The sequence below is a fragment of the Electrophorus electricus genome, chromosome 12, assembly GCF_041902795.1.
Source record: "Electrophorus electricus isolate QZ-2024a chromosome 12, ASM4190279v1, whole genome shotgun sequence".
In the NCBI taxonomy this organism is placed as follows: domain Eukaryota; kingdom Metazoa; phylum Chordata; class Actinopteri; order Gymnotiformes; family Gymnotidae; genus Electrophorus; species Electrophorus electricus.
Genome location: NC_137508.1, coordinates 15,076,952 through 15,103,813, shown reverse-complemented (window position 1 = coordinate 15,103,813; position 26,862 = coordinate 15,076,952). Strand labels below are relative to the sequence as shown.

At 37.9% G+C, this 26,862-nt stretch overlaps 1 protein-coding gene across 5 annotated transcripts; it reads left to right on the top strand.

Annotated features, from left to right (window-relative positions):
• The first annotated feature begins 6 nt into the window (after window positions 1–6).
• Window positions 7–26,843, top strand: fam83b (family with sequence similarity 83 member B). Of its 5 annotated transcripts, none has more exons than XM_035531734.2 (5): window positions 7–119; window positions 17,296–17,793; window positions 21,636–21,800; window positions 23,307–23,431; window positions 24,058–26,843. In XM_035531734.2, the coding sequence occupies exons 2-5, from the start codon at window positions 17,332–17,334 to the stop codon at window positions 26,114–26,116; spliced, it is 2,811 nt and encodes a 936-aa protein (XP_035387627.1). In that variant the 5' UTR covers window positions 7–119; window positions 17,296–17,331; the 3' UTR covers window positions 26,117–26,843. The 5 variants fall into 5 exon arrangements, with proteins under 5 accessions (XP_035387627.1, XP_081581312.1, XP_026879338.2 ...); XM_081725186.1 differs by lacking the exon at window positions 7–119 and adding an exon at window positions 15,731–15,936 and having other exon boundaries at window positions 17,383–17,793; XM_027023537.3 differs by lacking the exon at window positions 7–119 and adding an exon at window positions 15,731–15,936.
• The last annotated feature ends 19 nt before the right edge of the window (window positions 26,844–26,862 follow it).

Sequence of the window (26,862 nt, the reverse complement as noted above, 5' to 3'; positions counted from 1 at the left end):
CTACAGTGGAGAGGATTAATGATGTGACAGTGCTGATCCTTGAGGCCACATGTTCATCTAGACTAATCCCTCCATGCCAGAGATTTGGAGAGCTGTGCTGAAGGCTGTGCATGCAGGAGGTGAGTATCAGCTAGAAGTGGTCCTAGCTTCTGTTTATGAATATTCTTCTTAGGGCTCTCACTTAATTCTTAAACTGTAGGCTTAAACCTTTACAGCATTATGACTCCTCTTATGACTCGAACCCCTTGCTTGGGCATAATAAGAAAAGTGTTGCATGAAATGTATATGTCTTATATGTGAAATGAAAATATGATAAATTGTTTGTATATCTCTATCTTTGCGGTAGTATTGACTTCAGGTGTGACCCAGGCAAAACAACAAACAAAAACAGCAAGTTAATGATTATCACACAAACTATCGTAATTGTGCATCACAAAGGAAGACAAACCAAAAGACAAATATCTTTCCTCCCTAAAAAGTCCAACTCAACATGGCAGCCATACCATACTCCTGGTGAGATGAAATCAATCAGTCAAATAAATACAAGCTAAAGTTAATGCCAGGAGATAAAAATAACTAAGAGTTAAAATAACAAACACAAAGTTCAAAACCAACAAATCCACCAACAATCACAAGGAGATATCACTGAAATGAGAGTACACAAAGTGAGAATAAGACTAGCTTTCAACATCCTTATATAGGTCCAAGAACACTGATGTCACACATAATTGAGGCATGAAAACACAAGGTAAGGACTGAAATGGATTGACTGAAGTGATATTACATAGGAACTGAATTAAGACCTTGAACAGACTCCTATAGACAAACAGAAACACAACACAGTCAAGATCGACAAAGCATTGAGCACATTACATACCAACAGCTGCCATATCACACAGTGCCAGACAATGGCTACTATGAGGTTTGCTTTTAAAATGCACTAAGCAAAGCCAAGTGCAAAGATATCTAGGAACTTGGAGATCAATAGAGTTTTATTTTGGGAAGCTTTGATAGTTTGGCTACACTACTGTCACCTCTGTCTGCTTATGTATGAAGGGTCTGATAAACAAAACTTGAGCACTTCTGCCTGAAAGAGCTTTGGGAATAAGAACTCTTTCCTCTCCACCATGCACATGGGTCACTTTCTAAAGGATTGCCACTTTTTCTTGAATTCTAACCTATTGTCCAACATGTTCCACTACTTCTGTCAAGGCCACATTGCCAGACATTGCCCAGAGTAGGCACCGGTTCGGTAACTAGACATTGTTTGTGTTGTACTTCTCTAAATATATACATAAAAATAGGCCACATAGGGCTCTCAATAATATCTCTTGTTCTGTATAGAAGCAATAAACATTGATTATTTATAAGTGTAAGATATTATTTAAATTGAAAGATTTTAGATGGTACAAAAAAAGTGTACTAGCAAGACAAATGAGTGCAAATTGATTTAACTAGAGAAGACACTCATAATGAAGCTCATATCAATGTGAACTTTTGGGGAATAGAGATAAAATGAGGAGGAGCATAGCACTTGCAATGTAAATTTACTTAAGATCAGATGTGTTTGGGAGCATAAAATTCATGTAACACACACATCTACACAGCAGTGTACTTATCCCAGTGTTCTGCTTTTTTTTCTAAATAATTATCTGCTCCTAGATGTTCCCCATAAGTCATCAAATCATAAAATATTACCCTACTGTGTCTTTGTTAATGTGCCATCCAGGATTTAATGGTGTTAAAGGGCAGTTCATGCACTATGCTCACAAGATGACTAAATAAATATACACATCAGCATAATATTTGTGTAACTGAGCAATACCTATATAGTTTATTTACAGTACTGATGCTGGTTCAGTATGCCATCTGTCTACCCCATTTCCTGAGCCAAGTACAAGCAAGTTTTCAAGCTCACTCACCACTACCTATTCCTCATTTCCCCCTTCACTAAACTGTTATCCACACCACAGTTGTCACAGGTAACATGATAGATGGGGTGCAGTTACAAACAGACTTGGAGGTACTAGGCAGAATCATAGTCAAGGGACAAATAGATAGTCAGAGAGACTGGCAAAAATCATTGCAAGGAATAAATGAAAGATTATTAATCTGAAAAATAAGGTAATACAAACTTGGGGGAAAGAGTAAAAACATCTTAACTCTCAGGTGGCAAGATGCAAGACACTTCATACAGATAGCAGGAGTAGCAAGGGTTGAAATAGGGAGAATAGATGGGAAACAGATGAGGAGTGAATTGTAAGACAGTAATGAGGTTAGGAGGGTTGCTAATTATACATCAACTCATTAACTCCATGGAATTAAATGGTTTAACAGGGACAAACACCAGCACAGATTTTGTGCATGGTTTCAAAATTTGTTGTATTACAACTATAGTGCACCACTATTAACTGTTAACTCTTCAAACAACCTCACAGCATCAGTTTTTTTAAACTCATACACAAATTATTTTATTACCACACCTTTGGAAAACTGCATATGTGGGTAATATAGGTAATTTGGTCAGTGTTTAACATATAGCCATACACACTGCTACTGTATGTCATGTTTCTGGCTTGCCATCTACCACTTGCTGTTTTACTTACCTAATAAAACAGGAAGAGTAAACAGAAATGCAGCCATAAACCAACACGTGCTTCTGATTGTTTACCTTAAAAGACATTAAGGCTCTGTAATCGTTTTTGCAGTTCCTCCTACTCCCTTTAATCTGTTACCCATATGAGGTCTGGTGAAACGCAGGAGTGGGGGGGGGTCCTGTATCTTACCTGGTAAAGGCACTAGCAACACCATGGTTATGGGTTTGATTCCAAGGTGCACCAACTCATGGAAAGAACAATTTGGCATCAGACACTGATAGCAGTGTCAGTATAACTGACACTGCTCCCATATTGACTGACTAATTTAATACTTATTGTAGGGTATTGTTTTTGTTGTTTAGCAAACTCTAGCACTTATTGTTTATAGCACTTATTGTTTAAGATAGACCTTATGTATTTTGCACTTCTAGGTATCAGCGTTTATCCCTGTATTCTACAGTATCCTAGTTCTTTGGTACGTTTGATTCTAACCTACTGTACTTGGATATATTCTATGAGTAAATGACAAAAGCACTTTTGTAAGTCACTCTGGATAAGAGCATCTGCTAAACGCCATAAATGTAAATGTAAATGTAAGTATATGCATGCTGTAAGATTTTTGCTGTTTTGTGTCAGATTCCAGTGCGCATAGCAGTTCCATAGACTTCAAGTTCACTTTTTACTGCTGGCAAAATGGAACCCAATCCGTTCTTAATGTTTAATGTCACATTTATATAGTCGTGTATATGATATTAGTTTGTTTAATGCTGAGTATCTGTTCTTTTAATTATAGTTATTTTATTTCAGAAGCATTTTAAAATAATTGCCTCAAAACATCATGTGTTTTTAAAATCCACTTGAAGATTTATTGTATGCATGCCAAACAAGAAATGTCAAATTGGACCTATGTAGGCTTTTACACTGCCTACATATTGCATATAAACCCAGACTCACCCTTATTTCTAAATGATAGAGTGCATATGTGACATAGTTACATCTTTCTTGTATCACAATTTTCATTTATGAGAAATTACCATACAAATCTATGATATGTATTAGTGCATTCCCCATGGTATGTTGCGGAAACATGAAAACGTTTTCTTGTTTTATACAACATGACTGAATATCATTGTCAACATATGTTTTCTGGAAAACTAATATAATTTAAGATTTTTTTTTCATTTTCTAAAGTAACAAAGCTATAATGTATAAAGGCTAAAGAAATATATATTTTTTTTGCTGAAAGATGTTTCAGGGGTCAGCCTGGGAGCAGTGTTGATGGGAGCATAGGCCTTAGTCTCAAGATGTTTCCAAGGGAGAGAAACAGGAACATGAAATATTTTTCTTTTTCTGATTTTATTTGTATGTATTGATTTATGGCTTGGGTCATTGGTCATTGCATTTGGGACAGAAAAAAAAAATCCCAATCAGTGTTTTGCCCCAGTGGTATCCAATGAGCCTTGGTATCAAATCCACACACACTAATCACAGTGCACACTCACTTCCCCGGTCCCAAATACTGGTTATTGTATCTCCTCCTTCACCTGTCCCCTTATTTATCACTCCTTTATTTAATCCCCAGAGGTGCCTGAGTCCAGCACTTTGCACTAATGGTCGCTAGCCATCATCAGCTATCATTGGCAATCAGTAAGAAATACTGATGAACCAAGGACTCAAACTAACAAACTACAAGCCAGCATAGACAGCTTGGTTAGTTGTGTGACTCACTCTGTGAGTCCTCTTACTATCAGTGGTTAAGGTACTTGACTTGTAATCAGATGTTTGCTGGTTCAAGCCCCACAACTGTGAAGTTGTCACTGTTGGGCCCCTGAGCAACACCCTTAACCCTCAATTGCTCAAGCTGTACTCAATCATAGTTATAAGGGTTTTTTTTGCATAAAAGCATCAGCTAAATGCCGTAAATGTAAATTGTCTCAGACCGTGGGGTACAGTTCATATTGTAGATCTGGTTGGAGCTCCTAGAGAAGGTCAATGTGACGGTGAGCCTGACCTCTGGATACCACCTATAGGTTAACGGTCAAGTGACGTGAGTGAACTCGGAGATAGGGAGCCCACCTATGCAGTAAGAACCCTACTTGACTCCAGGCATAATTACTAGACTGGGAGTAGTATGGACCTGAGGAATGGACCTGGGTACTGGCCAGCTTGGGCACCTACCACCTGAGTGCTTTTCACCATGCCCATCTGTCTAGGCCTCCTTGTCATCAGGGCCACCCCTGCACCTGGGTGCCAGCATACCCTTTGGGGTACTGTCACACCCTGGCTGGTATAGGCTGGCCAGACCTCACAAATCAGGCACACCAATGAGAGCACACCAGTTTATTGAATTACCTGTATTATCACCCCTTTATTTAACCTCCACAGGTGCTGGAGCCCAGTTATTTGTATTAATGGTCCATAACCTTGTGTTTTGAGACTTTGCCAAACCACCTCCTGCCATATGTTCTATGAAGCACCTTTGTTTAATTTTTTTTCCTCTGTGAACAAATATGGTTTTTGAATGTCACTCACACCTTGATCCTGACTTCCAAATTTCACACTGTGCATGAACTCTTTCTTGCATAAGGTTTTTTTTCCACCATTGCTTGATTGCTTTATTCCTGTGCAAGCATTACTAGATATACTTGAAAATATTGTTGGAATTAAGGGAACAGCTATTTCCTGCTTTAGATCTTAACTGATCATTATCAGTTCGTATACATAAATGGAGACTTTTTAAGCAATGTTAGTTTTGGTGTCCTTCCTTCTAGGGCCTCTACTTTATTTCCTTAATATATGCTACCTCTAAGGTGAAATTATTTGTAAACACTGTGCTAGTTTCCAGTGCTGTGCTGATAACACACTGATAATACTTATGTTTCAGTCAAACCAGATGACAACATTGCTTAATACTACTGAGGAAAATGTACAGGACATCAAACACTGGATATTAGGAAACTTTCTCTCCCTTAATTCTGACAAAACAGAAGTGCTTTTTATAGGATTATAAATTGTAAGCAGGTGGATGCATGTGCGGAGAAGAGCGAGATTTATTAGGGGCAAATCCAGAGTCGTAGTCATCAGAGTAGTCCAGGGTCATTGCGCCAACATAGAGAGTCTGACAATACAAGACAAACAAACAAACAAACAAACAAACAAACAAAGCACACGAAGGCAAACAGGCTATAACAGAGGCTAGGATAAACTCAGAGGCTAAGAAACACACAAACTAGACTTCCACTACAAATTCAGGTTTTCATAGAAAAAAATAAAGACATACATCAGATTTCCACTACAAATACAGGCTTTCATAGACAAACAACGTACAGCCAAGACACAGGGGGGGAAAAGACAGGGTTTAAATACATAACATTAACAAGCCTAGAAATGAGGAACAGGTGTGGAAAACCAAACGAAGGGCAGAGAAAACTAAACTACAGAATGGAACCAAAACAAAACACAAGACAGGGAAACCATGGAACATGGAGGATAGGAGGGACCAACCGTGACATAAGTAGGGTGCTTTGGCAGTGCCACCAATCAAAATAAGTGGGCAGTGACTGTGCTTGTCCACGTGTTGGATGAAATTTAAAACACACAAATGTAGGATTTCTAGATATTACATTTAATACCTCCCAGATTAAGAGAGATCAGATGGAGAATTTATATAGCACACGTGTCTTTCATCAAGATCTTAATGGTACACGTGGCTAAAAATGACTTTTTATTGTTAGTGAACATGAAGATGTGAACCGATACCATAATCTAAGAAAAGATGCTATCTGCTTGCAGCCTTAACTAATTAGCTAAATGTAATTATTTAATGTTATCTCTTATCACTGTGAAGCAAATCTGGTATATTGTGATAAAAGTATATGCCTTGATCAAATTTTTGATGACATTCTCTGCTCCCCTTAAGGAAATGAAAAATGTTTTGAAATATAAATTCAAAGACAAATGTATTTTCTATTTAAACCAATGTTGTGCTTAATTACTGTTGATAAAACTGCAATCCTTGAGTAAAAATCCACTTAACTGGTTGTCCTAGATGTAAAACATTCAAAGGCTAGGCTCAAACCATTTGTGGTTCAATCCCTGAATAAAAAAAGCCAAAGCAATGCTCCTGACTTTCATGAATTTTCAGATATCTTACAACAACCATATATCTTACTATTTTCTACCAGTGCCAAAGCAATCTCACAGAATTCTACCTCTTCACCAAAGAAACAATGACAAATAGTTGGGAGCTCTTGGCTCTGAAATTAGAATTAGAAGTGTGGATACAATGTTTGGAAAAGGCAGAGGAAATTCTTGCCTTTTTAGTAGACCGGCATTTGTTAAACCATTTAATCTCCAGACAAAGAAGCACCTTAGTTTTGGGCATTTTTTCCTTCACACTTCAGCTTCACACTTGCTTGGCTTACAGAATGCTATAATAATAATAATAATAATTCATAAATGCAATTTCTATAGCACCTTTCACAGGCACAAGGTCACGTTACAATGATAGTGGGAAAAAAAAAGCAAATAAATGAAACTGACACAAACTGACAACACAATCATTAACAAATACGGATAAGAAAAGAGGCTATGAAAAGTGTTGGGAAAAGAGGTATGTTTCAAATGCAGATTTGAAGAAGGAGAGTGTGGAGCAGCGACTGAGATATTGAGGTAAAGTGTTCCATAGTTTTGGGGCCATGACACTAAAGGATCTGCCCCTTACAGACACCAGTCTAAACTTGGGGACGGAGAGGAGGCCTGCATTAGAGGACTGAAGTGTACAGGTGGGGCAGTAAGGGTGTAAGAGTTGAGCTAGATAGCTTTGTTTGTAAGGAGGAGGATTTTGAACTGAATGCATTCAGGGACGAGGAGCCAGTCAGTGTATCTGATGTAGTCTAGGAGTGATGTGGACTGATTTCCTTATATGAAGGAGGCTTCTTGCAGCTGAGTTTTGGACATGTTGAAGTGAGCAGATGGTTTTGTTAGGGATGCCAATGAGGAGAGAGTTACAGTAATCAAGACGGGAGGTGATGAAGGCGTGAACCAAGGTCTCAGCGTCGTGTGTGGAGAGCATGGGCCTAAGCCTAGCAATATTATGGAGGTGAAAAAAAAGGCATTTTTCACCAGAGACTTGACGCGGGGTTCAAAAGATAGAGAAGTCAAAGAGTACGTCAAGGTTCCTAACTGTGGATGAGGAACTGATCAAGATACCATCCAGATTTAATTTAAGAGAATTTTGGACTTTGGGCCAATAAATAGAAATTCTGTTTTATCAGAACTGAGTTGTAAGAAGTTTATGCTCACCCACTGCTTGAAATGTTGGATACAGGAGAGTAAAGCAGGAGGTGGTAGGGTAGTGTTAGCCTTGGTGTTAATATAGATCTGAGAGTCATAACAGTGCATAACGGTGGAAATGAAGACCATGCCTACGGATAATCTGAGCAAGGGGTAGCATGTAGATAATGAACAGGAGAGGGCCAAGGACAGATATCTAGGGAACACATTGAGTAATGGTAGCAGAGTGTGATTTGTGTTTACCTAAAACAACATTATGTGTTCTATTAGAAATATAGGATGAGAACAATTCAAGAAACATGCTAGTAATGCCAATGGTTGAGAGGTGGGCATTGAGAATGTTATGGTTAATTATATCAAATGCGGCACTTAAATCTACAAGGAGGAGAATACTCAGGTCACCAGAATCAACAGAGAGAAGAAGATCATTTGGAACATGTACGAGGGCTGTCTCAGTGCTGTGCATGGGATGGAAACTAGATTGAAAAGGTTCAAATAGAGCCTGTGTGTCACGGAATGCTCATCTCCCGTGAGGCACGTGGTTTGGCCAGCCACGTGCAGTAGGAGGACCTTTGTTTGTGTCCACGCCTGCACACACCTGCACCTCGTTTGTTTGTATGTATGTAAACCCAGGTCAGGGAATGCAGCATCGTTGGTCATCGTTATCGTAATGTGTCAATGTGGTGTGTAAATGTTCAATGGCGATGTTAAACGTTATGTTCGTTCTTGTTACATGTATACGTGTTTATCGTCGTATTTAATGTTGGTCGTTTCTTGTTTGTATTTATCGTGTGTGATTCTTGTGGGTGCCGTTAGTGTTCTATGTTAAATGATAATAAATGTACGTCCCAGACGTTGGAGTCTGTGCGTCCTGCCCCTGGCCCTGCGGTACTCGGGCCACCGCACGTTACAATGTGTGTTTAGGAAAGACTGCAGTTGAGAAGCCACAACTTTTTCTAATACCTTGGCCAGAAAGGGCCAATTATCAAGAAGTGCAGCAATTAGTCCATGTTTATTAAGAATTGGAGTAAAAGCTGAGGTTTTGAGAGCTGAAGGAAAGTAACCTAAGGTAAGGGATGCATTAATGAGATGACAGATGGGAGCAGAAATAGCAGAACAACGCTTCTTAAGAAGAGTAGTGGAGGCAGGTTGGCAGGTAGAGGAACTAGATTTTGTTATAATCTCAGAGACTAGGGAAGGTTGAGTGAGACAGAAGGCAGAAAATTGTTCAGCAGCAGGGGTGAGAAGGGTGTCCACATAATTGGATGTAGGGAGCAGAGGGAAAAAACTTGATTTTGATTATTTTTTTCATTAAAGAATCTAAGAAAACCTTTACATTGTTCAACAGTACCAAATGGAAAGGAAGATGGAGGCTGAAGGATCTTATTAATAGTGGAAAAGAAAGTTTTGGGCTTATGTCTGGGACCATTAAAGTGTCTGGGACCAAATAAAGTGTAAGTGGGCAGTATTTAGAGCTGACCTATAATTAAGCATATGGTCAGAATAGACTACTTTATAAACAGTGAGACCAGTTTTCTTATAGAGGCGCTCAAGGCACCGACCTTTGGTTTTCAGGGTATGCAACTCAGGGGTGAACCATGGAGAAGAACGACCAGAGGGAACCTGGCTGGACTTGAGAGGTGCTACCTGTTCAAGTAGCTCAGAGATGGAAACATTATATATATAGAGAAAATCATCAGAAGAGGACAGTTTTGAAACAGACATCAGGGGAGAGGAGTAGAGGTGAGCAGAGGGTCAACATCTTCATCTTCACTGCCAGCCTCCATGGACCCACTGCAGTTTGCATACTGCCACAACCGCTCCACTGACGATGCAATTGCACATCTGCTCCACACTACACTGACTCACCTGGACGAAGGGAGGGGAAATTATATTAAAATGCTATTTGTCGACTACAGTTCAGCATTTAACAGCATCATCCCCTCCCTACTCACTACTAAGTTGGGGGATCTAGGACTGCATACATCCCTGTGCGACTGGATCTCCAACTTCCTAACAGACAGACCACAATCAGTATGGGTGGGCAACTGCGCCTCATCCACCCTCACCCTCAGCACTGGAGCTCCTCAGGGTTGTGTCCTAAGCCCCCTGCTCTACTCACTGTACACCTACGACTGCACAGCCACTTCCAGCTCTAACATTATTGTCAAGTTTGCTGACGACACCGTTGTCATGGGTCTGATCTCGGACAGCGACGAGAGGGCCTACCTGGAGGAGATTAAACACCTGGAAAACTGGTGCCAGGAAAATAATCTCCTCCTAAACGTCAGTAAGACAAAGGAACTGATCGTGGATTGCAGCAAGAAGCAGGAGCGGCACTACCAACCTGTGAGGATCAGTGGAACCACGGTGGAGAGAGTAGATAGTTTCAGGTACCTTGGAGTTCACATCTCGCAGGACCTGTCCTGGTCCCGCCATACCAACTCCCTGGCAAAGAAGGCTCGTCAGCGTCTTTACCACCTCAGACGCCTAAGAGACTTCAGACTGCCCTCCAAAGTACTGCGGAACTTCTACACCTGCACTATCGAGAGCATCCTCACGGGGAGCATCACAGTCTGGTTTGGGAATAGCACCAAGCAGGACAGACAAGCACTCCAAAGGGTAGTGTGTTCAGCAGAGCGCATCACTCACACGGAACTTCCTGACCTGCAGACCATCTACTACAAGCGGTGCCAGACCAAGGCCAGGAAAATTGTGAAGGACCCCACCCATCCCAACAATAGACTCTTCTCTTTGTTGAGGTCAGGGAGGCGCTTCCGCTCCCTGAAGACCAAGACAGAGAAGCTGAAGAGGAGCTTCTTCCCACAGGCCATTCGGGCCCTGAATCAGGGAAACTGATAAACTGTGGGGACCACCACCACCATGTAACATAACTGTATATCTGTACACCTGTATATATAGATTTATACTCAATTACCTTGTTACACAACAACTGTAGATATGTTATTATACAAAATGGATCTGTACATTCTGTAGATTGTGTACATATATACCCAAGCATATTACACCTGCACTGTACATTCTGTAGATTGTGTACATATATACCCAACCATATACATTGTACATTGTGTATATAATCATAATATACATATATTGTACATACATTGTTAATATATTTTGTACATACATAGAGTATATATATTTATCTTGCATATATACATTTTTCTCTATGCACCCCTGTTTCCTTTCCTCAGTTTGGACAGAGCACTCTCCACCATTTCACTGCGAGTTATACTGTGTATGACTATGTATGTGACGAATAAACCGAACTTGAAACTTGAAACTTGAAACTTGAGCTTTGATATTATGGAAAGAGAAGAGGGATTTAGTGCATGGCTGAGTGACTGAGATGGTAGCAGTGGCTTCAATAAGTTTATGATCAGAGATACCAACTAACGATCCAATAACAAAAGTAATTAATCCAGAAGAGCAGATTAAATCTAATGTGTGACCATGAGAGTGGGTAGAAAAATCAACATGTTGAGTCAGAGAAAAATAGTCAAGCACAAATAGGAATTCAACTGAAAATGATCAATCAGTGTCAACATGGATATTAACGTCCCCTAGCGCAACCATCCCTGAACACATTACACTGCCCAGAGTGAGAAGCTCACTGAATTCTAACAGAAAGTCTGAAGATGTTCTGGGTGGTCAGTAGATTAACAAAAACAGTAATGGTAAGGAAACAGTTAGCTTCAACACCAAATATTCAAATGAGGATACCTCATGAAAGGTACAGGCAGAGATATTAAGATTGTCATTATAGACAGTAACCAGACCAACACCCTTTGCCTGGGTTCTGGGCTTAGCCAAATAATTATGGCTACTGGGTTTTAGTAAATTGAGATGTAAGTAGTCCTCAGGTTGCTGCCAAGTCTCAGTAAGAAAGAATAAATCAAATTTGTTTTGCACAGTGAGATCGTGGCACATGGAGGTTTTATCTGTGAGGGAGCAACAGTTTAGCAATGCAAAGTTACGTTTATTCGTCGTAGAGTTTTCCCAAGGGGGCTGGGAGACGGCGCGAGGGAGAGGGCGAAGAACATCAAAGTTAATTCTACGGGCACAGGAGGGCGGTTCGTTGGTGTCGTCCATTTTTCCAGAAAACAGGAATAGCACAGTCAGAGGAGTGGTAAGTAGAGAACAGAGATCTGTAGGAGCGATGAATATAACTGGGGTGGCAAGCAAAGCCAAGTGACTGGCATAGCATGTAGGTGGAAGAGTCCAGGCGATAGTGGGAACAGATGCTGTGGAGTTGTTATGGAGTGTATTGGAGCAGCATAGCCCAGTAGTGACAGGGAGGTAGGCCAACCACAAACAGGTAGGCCAACCACAAACATTCCAAGGCAAAAAATAGAAAAAAGATGCTGCATACAACCAGAAAACATAATGGCAGATCTTTATTGACAGAGAACCAGTTCGCATCGGTACTTCCCTTCTTTCCCTTCTTCTTTTTGCCTTTCCTAGGCATCTTTTGTCATTCGGTGTTTCTGTGACATTCGGAGGCTTAAGCATGATGGGGGGACGAAGCACATTGAAACAGACTTTTATTGCCACACTTAACCAGATGTAGCATGCAGGTGATAGTTTCAAACACGGACAACCTCAACGATAAGACATGAGACTTATATATGCGCATGAAAATTACACACAACAAGGATCAGGTGAACGACACAAGAGGGCGTGGCAATACAGACAAACACACACACACACGGAGACATTTGGGGGCGTACCGTGACAAAAACAAAACCCCATCAATTGCCATGCACAATTTGTGTTGGCCATGCCACTGTGATTTTTGTTTTTGTTTTATAGATAATGGTATAATATCAAATAATATCCAGTCAGCAGTGATCCTGTGGTCAGAAACTGACCAGCAGGAAAAAAAATAGCAATGCTGACAAATTCTGCATAGAAACAGATTGGATATAGATGAAGACAAAAAGGACATATTCCTGTCGCATTATGAAGTCTTAAACAATCAGGGCCAGTTTGCCTTATACATGATACAAAGATCATTTATAGCAAATATCACACTGAAAATTCTTTCTTTCATTCTAGAGGATCTTAACACTAAAGTATTTTGTGGAAATGGAGCCCAGAACTGTTTTTGACCCTTCTCCTGAGTGACAGAGGAACAGAGATACTACTATTCTGTACTATTCAGATTATCTATCTATTTACATGTTTATAAGTCACTACAAAATGAGGTTCTCAGCATCTTTCTTTTCAACAAAAATAAACTACCAAATTTTTCAATCTTCCTATTTTCATGCTAAAAAAAGGCTGTTGGAGCATAGTAAAAGTAGTCCATAAACTTTCACTTAATGAATAAAACACAAGAATAGACTGCCCTTATGTGTTCTTCCTGCAGATAGACCATAGAAATGCTAGTAAAAATGCCCCTACAAAACAGTGGGTTAATAAAAATAAAGTTGTGATAGTTGATAGTTGAAGAACTGTTGATCTTTTGGTTTGCTTTGGCTTCTTATCTCTGTGAGATCTAATCTGGAATATATTCTTCAGTATCTTGTGAGGGATCGTGTTTTGTTGTCTTTGCAAAAAACAAACAAACCCTTTCAAAGTACCTGCCCATACATGCAAGTAATACAGGACAGCCTGCATGATATTCCAAGGAAGGGAAGACTGGATGAACAATGAACTTTCAGGACATGACTCACCAATGATACAGCTCGCTCAAGGGAGAAAAACCTGTTGCAGAGCCTAAATTTTGAAATATACTTCCAAAATTCCATGAAACTACACCTACTTCCATAACCCTCGATGTGTAACTGAACACTGCCTGTGAGGTATTGAACTCTCATTCAGTGCAGCCAACATTTTAATCATTTGTGAAACCACAGAGAGACATATAGAAACTGCATCATATTTCCTCAAAGAAAAAGATCAAGTGGAGGTTTTAAGTTATGAAAATCTGAAGTTCTGTAGTTTAGGTTGTTTAACCAATAGTAAAGGCTTTTTATTTCTGTGCAAAGATATTATTATGACATTGTCTATTCACTCTTTTACTCACATGTTTACATTTACATTTACATGTATGGTATTTAGCAGATGCTCTTATCCAGAGTGACTTACAAAAGTGTTTTGTCATTTACTCATAGAATATGTCCTAGTACAGTACAGTAGGTTAGACTCCAACATACCAATGAACTAGAATAATGTAGAATACAGGGATGAATGCTGATACCTAGAAGTACAAAATACATAAGCTCTATCTTAAACAATGATAAGTGCAATAAACAACAAGTTTGTTAAACAACATAAACAATACCCTACAATAAGTACTAATTTAGTCAGTCAATATGGGAGCAGGGTCAGTTGTCCTTTAAATATTCTGTAAATAGATTGGTCTTCAGTCAGCGTTTGAAGACTGCAAGGGACTTTGCTGTCCGGACAGCAAGTGGGAGGTCATTCCACCATCTTGGAGCCCGGACAGAAAATAGTCTGCATGGGTGGATTAAATATTTTTCCTTTTCCTACTGCAGAAATTTATCAGATATGCAAATCATGCAATATCTTCTGTGATAGGACTTGAAGCTCAGAGAATTGTTTTGCTGTGAGGGGCTTTAAATTATCACAATGTTACTGAGCATTACTGGAAGTTTTAGGTGAAGTCCCTGTTCAACTCCAGGTTGAAGCAAAGCCGTAGGTCACAAAGGAAGCTGCCAATTGTCTGTTCAGTTGAACTACTGCCAAAGACAGAGAGGTATAATACAGGATATTACAGATTTTCGCAGTGACTCACAGTGACACAGTAATGGGTGGTAGTTGCTTGATGCTCTGCCTGTGCTACTTTAACTCATTACTTACATGCTATAATTAAACCCAAAATATCATTTTAAGATACATTTAAATACTGTATCATAGGGTAAACCCCCTGGTAAATCCATGAAGTTATTTATCCACCAAAACACCAAATAACCAAACAAATCTAAAGTATGAAGTCAAATGTAGCTTAAAATAAGTGTAGCCCTGTCTAAATGTGTAACGTATGTAGAGCCTAATAGTCTCTTGAACCTTCCACAGTTTAACAGCTAAATAAAAGATCTTCTGTATGTTGTGTTGCAAGCAGTCGCTAAACCTGTTACTGTTTAGTGAACTGAATGGGATTAGCTATAATACTTCAAGTGATCAGCAAATTGTGCTGGAACTATTAGCACAAAGTGGCCAAAATAATTAATAGATTGATATTATACCTCTTGTAACGCCACTGGACATATCTTGGGGATTTCATGTCCCATATAGTGGACACTCCAAACAGTAAATAGAGGGACACCATGTGCCATTACAGAAGAAGTGTTTGTCCAGTGGCAAACATATGGTAATGCTCTGTGTTTACTGCTCTCTGTTTACCTCTTGCAGTGTTTCTTGCAGGGTTTTCTCCACACAATAACATTAATTATATAGGTATATGACAGAATTCCCTTACAGCACTGGTTCAAACATGTACGTATATAGAAGCACCATAATATAGTTTGTAAGACTTATTGTAACAGAGTGTTCTGTGAATGAAATACCATTACACAATATTACTACAAAGTCAAAAGTATCTTTGTCAGAAAAAGAAGATATAAATAGAAAAAGAGAAAAAAAATATATCAGAGTGAATATCATCAATATATCAGCGGTATATCAGAGTGAACTCTGAACTTTTTAAGTCTTTCAAACAAGGAAGAAGTGGAGGGGGAGGGGGAGAGAGGGCGAGGAGAGAGACAGAAAGAAAGAAAGGGGTGTGGCTAAGTGTGACTCAAACATGTTCATAGCCTGTGGCTTTGGGAGAGTGTTTCAGTTTTTTGTATTTGCATGTGAAAACTTGAATACCCACCCTCTCGGATTCCCAGCTCTTCTCGTGTTGTGACATATTTGGTTCATTTTTTTCGCCTTAACTCTTTAGTAGTGGAGCACTTTACTTTACTTTTCAGGATATGTTTAATCTCTCTTAAAAACACTGGATAGGAATGTTCTGCCAGAACGCCAGAAGATTTCTCCATAAATGACAGTTCAAGTAAGTCATAACAAATAAGTTCAGGTACACAAATGGTGAGATATGTTGGACTAATATGTTGTTAAGTTGGACTAACTAGATATGTTTAATACATTGGGTCTAATTGTTAACAGCATCTGAGAACATTTAAATTGGTAAATTCTAAGTTTCATGACCAGAATATAACACTTTGTTTATATTTATATATAAGACCTTGTATATATATTTTACTTGTTCAGAAAAAGTAGCTTCCATATGTGTTTTCTTTATGGAAATTATGCTAATTATATTGTTTATATAACACAGTTTCCTCAGTGTATTTACATAATTCTTCTTAACATGTACTTTACAATGCCTTTCTGCTTTAATTCCACAACTCTGTTAACTTAGGTGACATACAGTCTACATTTATTTATAACTGTGAAACAAGAGTTAAATAATTTTTTTGGAGTCTTTTTTAAAAATACATTATTACTTTATTTACAGTAATAATCTAATGTTCATATGAATTGTTATGGAATTCTTGTAAACTATTAAATATATCAAATATATATTTGAGCTTCTCTTATAGACAGTTTTTTTGTAGAAGCTTCCACAAAGTTGTTAATCAGCTTCTCATTAAATTTTCTGGTCTTTGTTTTGAGATGCATCATATATGTTGATAAAAGATTATGGTTGTTTTTGCATATTTGTATCCCTATCATTTTTTTTTCACATTCTTTATGAATTGTGTATAAACTTAATTTAACTTTATACAACCAAGCATGCATGTCCCATAGCTATTAAGGAAAACTTATCATTGATGAACACTCAGCACTGAGGAACAACAACTTGTGTAAAATGCTAATAATGTTAAAATGAAAGATCAGGAACTGTGAAGCTTATACCATGCAAAAGCGTTATTTTGTGCAGTAACAAAACATAAAACCCAGGATATTTAAAAATTTATCTTATTTAACAATATTTTTCTTGTGACCTGACATTATCAATGTTGAATCATTTTCCTCTGAAGCATGATTCACTTTAAGGTGGTGTTTCATTTTATTAGGGAGCTTTTAGCACAGCAGGACTATATTTAGGGCATTATGCATCAAGAAAATAGAGGTGCTATGAGTAATATATTGATGGCACACTGCATTGTCCAAAAACCATGGACCTTTTTTATCATCACTCTTTCTATAATCTCATCATAAGTAATAAAAAGGTCAGTAGTGAGTCAGTACTTAATTTGACTTGTTAATAATATCACATTTTAAGTGAAAAACACTTGCACTTGTTGTTTAGGGCAAAGAATAAAGTCATACATTCATGAAAATATTTTTTTTCATTTTGATTCATGATATCAATTTATCTTATTTAAGACTGTGCTTTGTTTATTAGGTTGCAGCTCAGTACCATTCAGGATTTTGAGGAGGAATGATCCAAGCCATGATGGAATCAAATCTATCTTTGCTCTCTTCCTTAAAGGAGGAACTCAAACCTGAGGATTATGTTCAACCTCATTATAAGGAGGCTTATCGTTTAGCCATTGACTGTTTGGTCAGCGATGGCAAAAACGTGTATCAGGAATTCATCAAAGCTCAGAATATAGTCAACTTCCTTTCAGAAGATGAAATCCACTTTATCACACAGAATTCAGTGCAGCCACCTGTTATCAACCACACTGAAGATACCGATGGTCCGAGGGATGAGGAGGTCTCTTCAGGGACTTACTGGCCTATGCACTCTGATGCTCCTGCCCCAGATCTGGAACTGGGGTGGCCAGAGGCCATGCACAACACACTCCAAACCAACATTGACCTGCTTTACCACCCACCTAGGCTAAATAGCCCCACCATCAAGGAGGTGGTGAGAAAACACATCCAGGATGCTAGACAGGTAACACTGGAGCATAATGGCATGAATGACACAATTGCTTGTTGGTCAGTCTGCAAAATGTTTTTCTCTGATCTCATGTATGCTGCATACTGCATAGTGCATTTAAACCATTTTTGTGTTTGTCAAAGATTAAAGTGTGATGTTGACTTACAATAGCAGCTCAGTATTGAAGATATGTTGTATAAAACAAGGCGTGCTGCCTTTTTTAGATCGCCTCAGGGCAATTTTGTTGACAAGATTGATGCTGTTCTTTTTTCTCCAGGAAGGCAGGAATGTCAAAAAAGCTTCTTTTAGCTTAGCTTCTCCACCATTAAATGTCTTGAGGGCTAATAACAATTTCAGGTTCAATCAAACTTAATTTATTGCTATTTGCTTAATTGTGCTTAATTTTATTGCTATTTCTGCATCACCTTGCTTGCTGTTAATCTGAATAATGTTAGCATACTGATCGGAAACTGCTGTTGTTTAAAGTTCACAGGACCTATCCACTCATTCTTGAAGCTAGCACATATTATTTAACTCATTCCATGAGCTTCATGAATTGAACTAGGCTTGGACATTAAATCAGGGAAGTCACTTCTCATCTCAGACTTCTCAGACTTTCGGACACTCCTGTTTTTACCAATTTATTATCCATATACTGCAAGTCCCCAACATACATACAAACACACAAAGCTAATAATGAGCCAAAAAGAAAGGTCTACTGTGATGAGAATATGAACAACTTGCATCTTGTTCCTTGCATTAATAGCATTTATAGCATGCAGTGTTATTAGTTAGAATAAAAACAGGTAGAATAAGAACACTGTGGCTGCATGTGATATCTTAAAGTCATCCATGTGAGAGAAGGGTACAAACAGAAGGGTACACAACAGTACAAAACAGTTCACCAAAACAGTTCACCATCAGTATGGCGATTCACCTGTAAGAATACTTCCCCATATTTATCCATATACATGACTTCATATGTCATTGTGAAATAATGGTGGAACAAACATTACATATGATATACTACTCTTCTTTGGATCAGTCACAGTAGGATGGTCTCTCCCTAGCAACAGTTCCACCTAAAATATGCTAAAACACACACAGCTCAGACAAAGGGGGAAAAAATATTGCACAATCACCTGTCCACACCCTTTACTATCACACAGACAGGAGCATCTGAGTTATTTGGGTGTGTCCATGAAACCCTGCTTGGCAGCACATGCATATAAGTTGTCAGGGCCCTGCTATATGAGAGCACTCATATATATATATATATATATTTATTTATTTATTTATTTATTTTCAGATGAAAAATGTGCAAGCACTGCACCTTGTATAATGAACAAGGATTCATTGTTATAATCACTGAGTTACCTCAGAAGTTTATTGACATGACAGAGAGGAGAAATTTTGATAAAATGTTTACAGGAAAATAATTCCTACAGTTTTGCAAAACTCTGTAGTCTTAAGGGAGTAGGACAGTGGTAAGCAATCATGTGTCACTGAAATAAATACATGGTAGGTTTTTTAGAGTAGTGTCCCTCCTCCAGACTGTTGGTCAGTTTGTCATTACGAGTTTAGACAAACATGCACCAGAGTGCTTAGGTGAGCAAATTCTGGGCATGTGTCAGTTACTGTCATTTTATATAGCTGGTCATTATGGAGGTGCAGATGCAGTCAGTGTTTGATACCAGCTGATACCAGCATGATACCATTGACCTCTTGCTCCTGCTCTGCACATGAAGTCAAGTTGACATGAAGAAAATTTACCCTATCAACTTAGGTAGATCGCATTTCAATATCTATAGTAGAAACAACAGGGCCTCAAAATGTCTGTGAGGTTACTTAAGACAAAGAAACTACAAAAATGGGAAATGTTAAGCTAGTATGTCATCATTGTTAAGAGCTGTTATCCTTTACACATATATGCATGTAAAAAATAAAGTATGGAAATAGGAAATGGTAGCAGAAATACAGAATGTCACTTCATGACATTATTGGTTCTGGAAGACATGGGCTTGAGTTGGCAAAGTTTGACCTGGGAACCCAGATGGGGTTTTGCAGGACAAAGAGCTTGAATTTTAAAGTCTCCATAAAGGGGAAACTGACAGGTGGAGATAGAGCAACTGAACTGATAACAATTGGAAATCTAGCTCCAGCATAGGCACATTTTGGAGAATCGAATGGATTACTCTTTATTGTTCTTTATATAGTTGGAATCTGTAGAATCTAATAGAGCATGGCTTGTTGTACAATGTTACTATGAGGAGAGAACTCCACATCTCTGAAACAGCTTAAAAAGACTGATATGATGCCACTGCTTCCACTTTGCATAATTATATAAGTTTCTTATGAACATATGTTGGCTAGTCACACTGTTTTATTTTAATGATGGTCATGGAGATCTTATACAAACTAATATTTTACTTATGAACATATGTTGGCTAGTCACACTGTTTTATTTTAATGATGGTCATGGAGATCTTATACAAACTAATATTTTACTGAAGGATTTGAAGCATGTAATCAGGGAAGCTACTGCAGTTGACCACCACTTAATGGTTTCGGGTCAATATTCACAATAACCAATAACCAGCAATCAATAATAAAACTATTCAATTATGTTACATGTATATAATGATTCTAATATGTTGTTAGCACTATGTAGCCTCATAGGTTTAATTCATTTGTAGGGAGATGTAAAATGCTGTTAATGTTCATAGATAATTGCATTAACTATTTATTATTGATTAATTTACTATTCCCCCCAAAACACCTGGAAATACCTTTTGGTATTTTTACATAATATACATATACATTATTTATATCTGAATTGTTGAATAAAATAATGACAGTTATTATAAAACTTAATAGGTAATTCTAAAGTTTTGAACATTAGTCTGTCTTTATATATAAAGTAATTTTATATCTATCATATTTTATGGAATAATGCATATAGCCAGCTGTTTAAAAATGGGGACTGTTACTGACAGAGGTCAACAGAGGTAAAGCTGTTGGTTAAATAGCAAACCATACAAAAGATAACTAAACTAACTAAATTATTTGTATTATTCCAATATTTTTCAAAGCAATATAATATAATCACATAAAACTTGGCTCAGTCCTGAAATGGAAATCACACATGTAAATGTAATAAAATTGATTTAAATACAAATAATTTCAAAATTGTAAAACAAAAAGCAACTTCTGTTTAATTTCTATTTATAATGTCAGTGAATGAATATGACATATTTGACGTTACATAAGGTGTGGTGCTAATAAGCATAAGATTTTGATGAATCATGCAACATGCACTTGTCACTAGTTCATCATCTTGAGCTTGTTAAGACTTGAATAGAGAAATGCTGGCATTCAGGTAAAACACAAGATTAGTTTTCAATGGTAACCCCTGGAAATTCATAACAAGTGACTGCCAAAACATGAATTGTCATATGGTAGGTTCATGAGGGTTTTTTCCCTTGAAAAGGGAATATCAATGTATAATACTAAAGTTTCTCAAGGGATTGAGGGTGTTTTGCTTCCATGCAGGCCTGTGTGCTCTTTTCAGTACTCTGCTCTGTAACACTCTGAAAACTCTTGAAGCATTTATGGTTACATTTCTTGCTCAAAAAACGTGAATTTTACTGGTGACCTTTATTGTCTGATTTTATCTTTTAAAGTTCTGGGTTATTTTCCACACCATTACCGATTAACAGCTCAGTGAGAAGGCACTGAGAACAGCATGGCACATCCTTTTGGAAAGTGTCCTATAATTACCATGTTTCATCTCTTAGGTCATAGCCATTAATGCATTCTCTGCATTTTCATCTTTTTTTGTTCAAATCTCCATACAGGTCATTGCAATTGCCATGGATGTGTTTACTGATGTGGATATTTTTAAAGAGGTAGTTGATGCATCTGTCAGAGGTATTCCTGTCTATATCCTCCTGGATCAAGTTCACTTCAAGAGCTTCCTCCATATGGTGGCAAACCATGACATTCAGATCCAAAAACTCAGGGTGAGTGGACTTGATTATACACTACAGCAATTATGCAGACACAACAGACACAAGAGGTTTGTTCTTAAATTGCTCATACACTACTAAATTGCTTGTATGGGTGAGTTAAGAGGACTTATCACATTCACCATTTTTTTGTACAGACAAAATTTAGAAAAGCACAGCTGTTCCACCAAATTAAAAAACTCCACCAAATTATGACTAATGACTAAAGAAGATCCTTGGCTGTAGTGTCTCAGAGTACAACACCACTTACCACGACACGTATACACTTGTCCATCTTCCCCCTTCTCCTCCTCTTTTAGTCATGTTCAGCCTTACTTTGATGAGGTGTTTTTCTTTTTATTTAAAAAAAATTTTAGGCTATAACAAACCATATCAATATGACAGTGTGAACAGCTTGAATAAGGGTTACTGCCCATTACTCTGCATTATTAGCACCTGATTACATTGCTGATGTTATGGTGATACTTCTGTGTTTGCTGTTTAGGAAAGTTCCTTTTTTTCTTCAACATGTTTATACACTTTTGTTGACTTCTGTAAGTCATCAGAAGAACTTCAGGAGATTTCTCATTTGGAAGATGATTTCAGTTTTGACAGTGGCAGGAACAATACTTTTAATCCGTGTTTTCTACCAAAGTTTAATTTTCAAACAATCCAGGACAAAATACAAGGTATCACTTGGTTCTTTTCTTTCAGAGCAGTTTGTCAGGAAACATGTTTCTTTGTTTTAAAAAAAAAGTTGTTAAAAGTATTTTAAATAGCACTCTGAGACACTGATTTTGATTTACTGGTTTCCTGTTGAGAGAAAACTTGTCCTGTCTGGTTAGGTGACCAGATGAAAGTACAGCACTGATGACATGATTTTACAAAATGTCTAGGTTCTTGAAATAGTCCTCCCTGCACCCTGGGGAGAAGTAATAATTACTAGTGGGTTGAAATGAATCTTGCTTCTTCAACACTCCTTCTAAATACCCTATACCTTCTGAATTCCATGTTCCTAATTACACTTGTCCATTTTAACCAGTGTGGGAATTTTCTTTAGATGGAAATCTCATCTGTTTTTGCACATTATTTAAGATATTGGTCACAATATTAATGGTTATAAGGTACACCCTTGATTTAATCTACATGTAATTTACAGTAAATCAAATATTATTTACATTTATTCCATTTCAATTACATTCATATTTACAGGCCAGCAAAAATAGACATTAAAATTACACATACCTATCCTTTAATCCTGACTTCTATCTTTAATGTCAGATTCTTTGTCAGCTATCTAATTATTTTCAAACATGTTTATGCACAAGAGCAACTTGACCCTTGTGCTTAAAAAACTTTAATATGTTTTCTTAATCTTCTTAATCTGTAGACAATTTTTATGCAAAATAGCTATACAACTCTCTAAAGATCACAGCAGGGTAGAATTGTCTTTATATTATTCATCATGAAGTTATGTCAATACAACAGACTCATTAAATGTCTGTTTTGTCCTGTCTACAGAACATGAAGGTGCGAACAGTGAAAGGTGTGGAGTACCTCTGTAGATCAGGTGCCAAGTTCAATGGGGCCATGGAGCAGAAGTTTATCCTAGTTGACTGTCAAAAAGTGTTTTTTGGATCATACAGGTATGACAGAGGAAATGAGAAAAGTTATAAATGTAAATCTAATAAATATATCCAAATCAATAAATACATTATAAATATGATATATTTAATTCAAAAATTTGTATTCAACTGTAAGGAACTGAGATAATGAATGTGTTTAAAGGAATATTTCAGTGTCCCCCTCTAATTACTATTTACTGCTTCAGGATTACATGGTCAATATGATTCCCTGAAAAAAAAAATCCAAACAAACCCTAAAACCCTTAACTCAAAACATACTTATAATGATAGTCTAAAAGCAGTTGTTGGAGCAATCCATCAATATTTACACAAAACACTTTGTAGAAATGCCTTTACAGATGGCACTTCTTTTTTTCAGAGGCAAGAATCTGTGTGTAATGCATTATACTTGATCACACATGCATACTACAATACTTTAGGGAAAGTGAAAGTAATTGCAATTTCTTTTTTTTTCTTTTTTTTACTGTTACTCCAGTGTTCTAAAGCATTCTGTTCCTAGTCAACTGTACAGGAAAATGTCAAAATTGTTGTCTGTGTTAATCATACAGATGTAGTAAGTAAAGATCAAGTTGGAAACTTTGAATATTCTGATAAATGTTGTTTTTATGCTGTCTCTCTTCCTCTAGCTTTATGTGGTCCTATGAGAAGATCCACCTAAGTATGGTTCAAGTCATTACAGGAAGGCTTGTAGAGTCTTATGATGAGGAGTTCCGCACTCTTTATGCCCGTTCCACTATTCCAGCAGAGTTTCAGCCTCAGGAAGTCTTGTCAGACAGAAGAATGAATGGAAAAATGGATGGCTACCTTGGTCACCCCACCAAACCCTTTGAAAGGAGTGACCATTTAAGACACACACTTGATTCAGTGTATCGCCAAACATGTGAAAGACAACCAGGCTTTAGGAATACAATGGAGGAGCTCCCTCTCTCCATTTCACACCATAGCAGATTTCTTCAGGAAGCGATGGATTTTACCAAACGCCACAGCTATGCAGGGGAGAGGCGAGAGCCCTCATACATTCTTCAAAATTCCAGGTATGGTTCCAGTAACTGGAATGTGACAGAAGACAGCAGACGTTATGGAGAGAATCATTACCCCAATGCAGTAGAGGACCCATATGAAAGCTCCAGGTTGACCCTGATGAACAGGAATGCTAACTTGCGTCAGTCCTACCACGGCAATGATAAACAAGTTCTTGCAATGCAACAGAATCTGCCGAGCCTTGCAAACACTTCCAAGTCTTTTATGCGCACCTGGAGGATAGAATCTTATCTCAATAAGAGTGACATTCACACAGGTGAAGTCCATGACTACTTGGACCAATATGAGATAGAAAATAAATCTGCTCCTTTGATGGCTTCTCGTCTTAGGTCATCCCTGGTTTTCAAGTCCACAATACCAGAACAGCCAGAAACTAACAGTTACATAAATGATTCCTCCTCCTCCCTACGCCGTGAAGATCAAGTTGGAATACAACCAGGGTCACAGTACTACTCTTCAGCACAGTGGAATCAGATGGGATTAAAAGACAATCACATGCAACCTGATGACTTCATGTTTAAGAGACGGAGTACACAGATGTTAGATCATTCAGGTAATAATATAAACTATGGTTCAGAAAGAGATACTGTATATGCTAGTCTAGGTAGAGCTAAAAGTCAACTCCAAGCTAAGGACCCTGAGCTCTCACAAGGCAATTTGTACAAGAGACACAGTGTTGCAGATCCTAGGTATAACACATTCAACAGTAATAAAGGGTCCTCCAGCCACATTTATGGATCTCTTTTGAGAAGACAAACAGAGAAGAATGTGATAGGCAAAAATTCCAAAAATGAGGGGTATTCCCAAAACCTTAAAAAGGACCATAGATCTGTCTCTCATCATGACTTCAAAAGGGCAGACAGCAAAGATACACCATGTACTGCTTGGCAAGAGCCTCCTTCCAGGACCATGTCAACAACAGTATTCGAATTGAAAGCCAAGGAGCAGAGCCAACCCAATAGCCTGTCATCTCCACAGTTCTTCAAGAAAAGCACCAAGAAAATAAAGTATTTTCTAAACATTCCTGACAGGAGGGAGGACTCACCTAAAAGAAAGAACATTTTTAGTTCAAAAGTCACTGGCAGTTCTGACACCATTCTTGCTGATGAGGAAGAATTTAAAGCGCTGCAAGATGAGGAACAGCAGGGCTGTACAAACATTTCTATGAAATCCACTGACAGCAACAAGCTGAAAAGGGAAAATGAAAGGATCTCTGGAAGAGGGATCCACACTGTTGCAGTAACTGGAGTGTCATCTGCTCCTCGCTTTGCCACAGAAGAGATTGATGGCTCCCTGGCAAGCAATGGGAGTGTGAAAACATTGGTACAGCATGGTGCCAACACTCAGAATGAGAGGTCAGCTTTGTCACAGAGCATGGGTCAGTGGCAGAGAGATCGAATCGTGGCAAACAGGTTGTACAGCAGATACGAGCCTCTTTGCTCCTTTGAGACTAAACGTACCTCTTCAGGTCAAGGCAATACTTTGCCCAGCCATACATCAGACATCTATAGAAGTTCCCTCCTTACAAGAGGAAATACAAGCACTGATCGGATCAGTAATATAGCCCAACATACACATGTTCATGATAATAAATTAGGCCGTTTTATACAGAGGGTTGGACATTTCATAAACAAGAATAAATGACCATCTATACTAATGGTGGACAATTCTGTGAAAGATTACTTGCCATTCTTCCCAAAGTGGCCTGGGCCATTAATGAAGTTGGTACTTCCTTGTACACAAAAAAAGACTATTATTTCTCAGACCTTTAGACTTGAAAACAGGATGTAGTTATGTCTTCACTTACAGAAATAAATGGGCTTAATATTGCAAGGTTCTATTTTTTGCTTATTCAGTGAGTTGGGATTCTCATTAGATTTATATAAAGAAAAACACTTAATTGAAGACTATAACCTTTAGACCTATCTGATTAATGTACAAAACTACTATTCATTCAAATTCAATTCTATAAATAAACACTGCACTCTTGCACAGTATTTACTGGTTAAACCATAGTCTTGCAACTTTGTTTTAAAATAATACTATGAGTATGAGGACCATAATACTGTATGCTGTGCACTATGCTGTATGCTATATTGTGCAAAATTGTGGGATTGGATGGTACATTTGAATTCTAATGTTTACATGTGCAATTAAAGGTGTTTTTAAGCAATGGTTTTACCTCATATGCAAAATGTTAGTTCTTCCTTAAATACAGGAGGGGTGTGTTTCTTTATGATATAATGACAGCCTTGAAACAGAATGCACCCATAATGACCTCACCCTATGCTGACTTTATACTCTGCAGTGGCCATTCTGTGAATGACAATGTAAGAAAGCAACTGATGAATTAAAAATCTTTATGAGTAAACATTATGTGTTTTTTTTAA

What these genes read in the sequence shown, in the direction of transcription:
- fam83b (XM_035531734.2), top strand. Translation starts at nt 17,332, where the DNA reads ATGATCCAAGCCATGATGGAATCAAATCTATCTTTGCTCTCTTCCTTA. An exon ending in ACATCCAGGATGCTAGACAG is followed by an intron (nt 17,794 to 21,635) that starts GTAACACTGGAG and finishes ATCTCCATACAG; the next exon opens with GTCATTGCAATTGCCATGGA. An exon ending in TTCAGATCCAAAAACTCAGG is followed by an intron (nt 21,801 to 23,306) that starts GTGAGTGGACTT and finishes TCCTGTCTACAG; the next exon opens with AACATGAAGGTGCGAACAGT.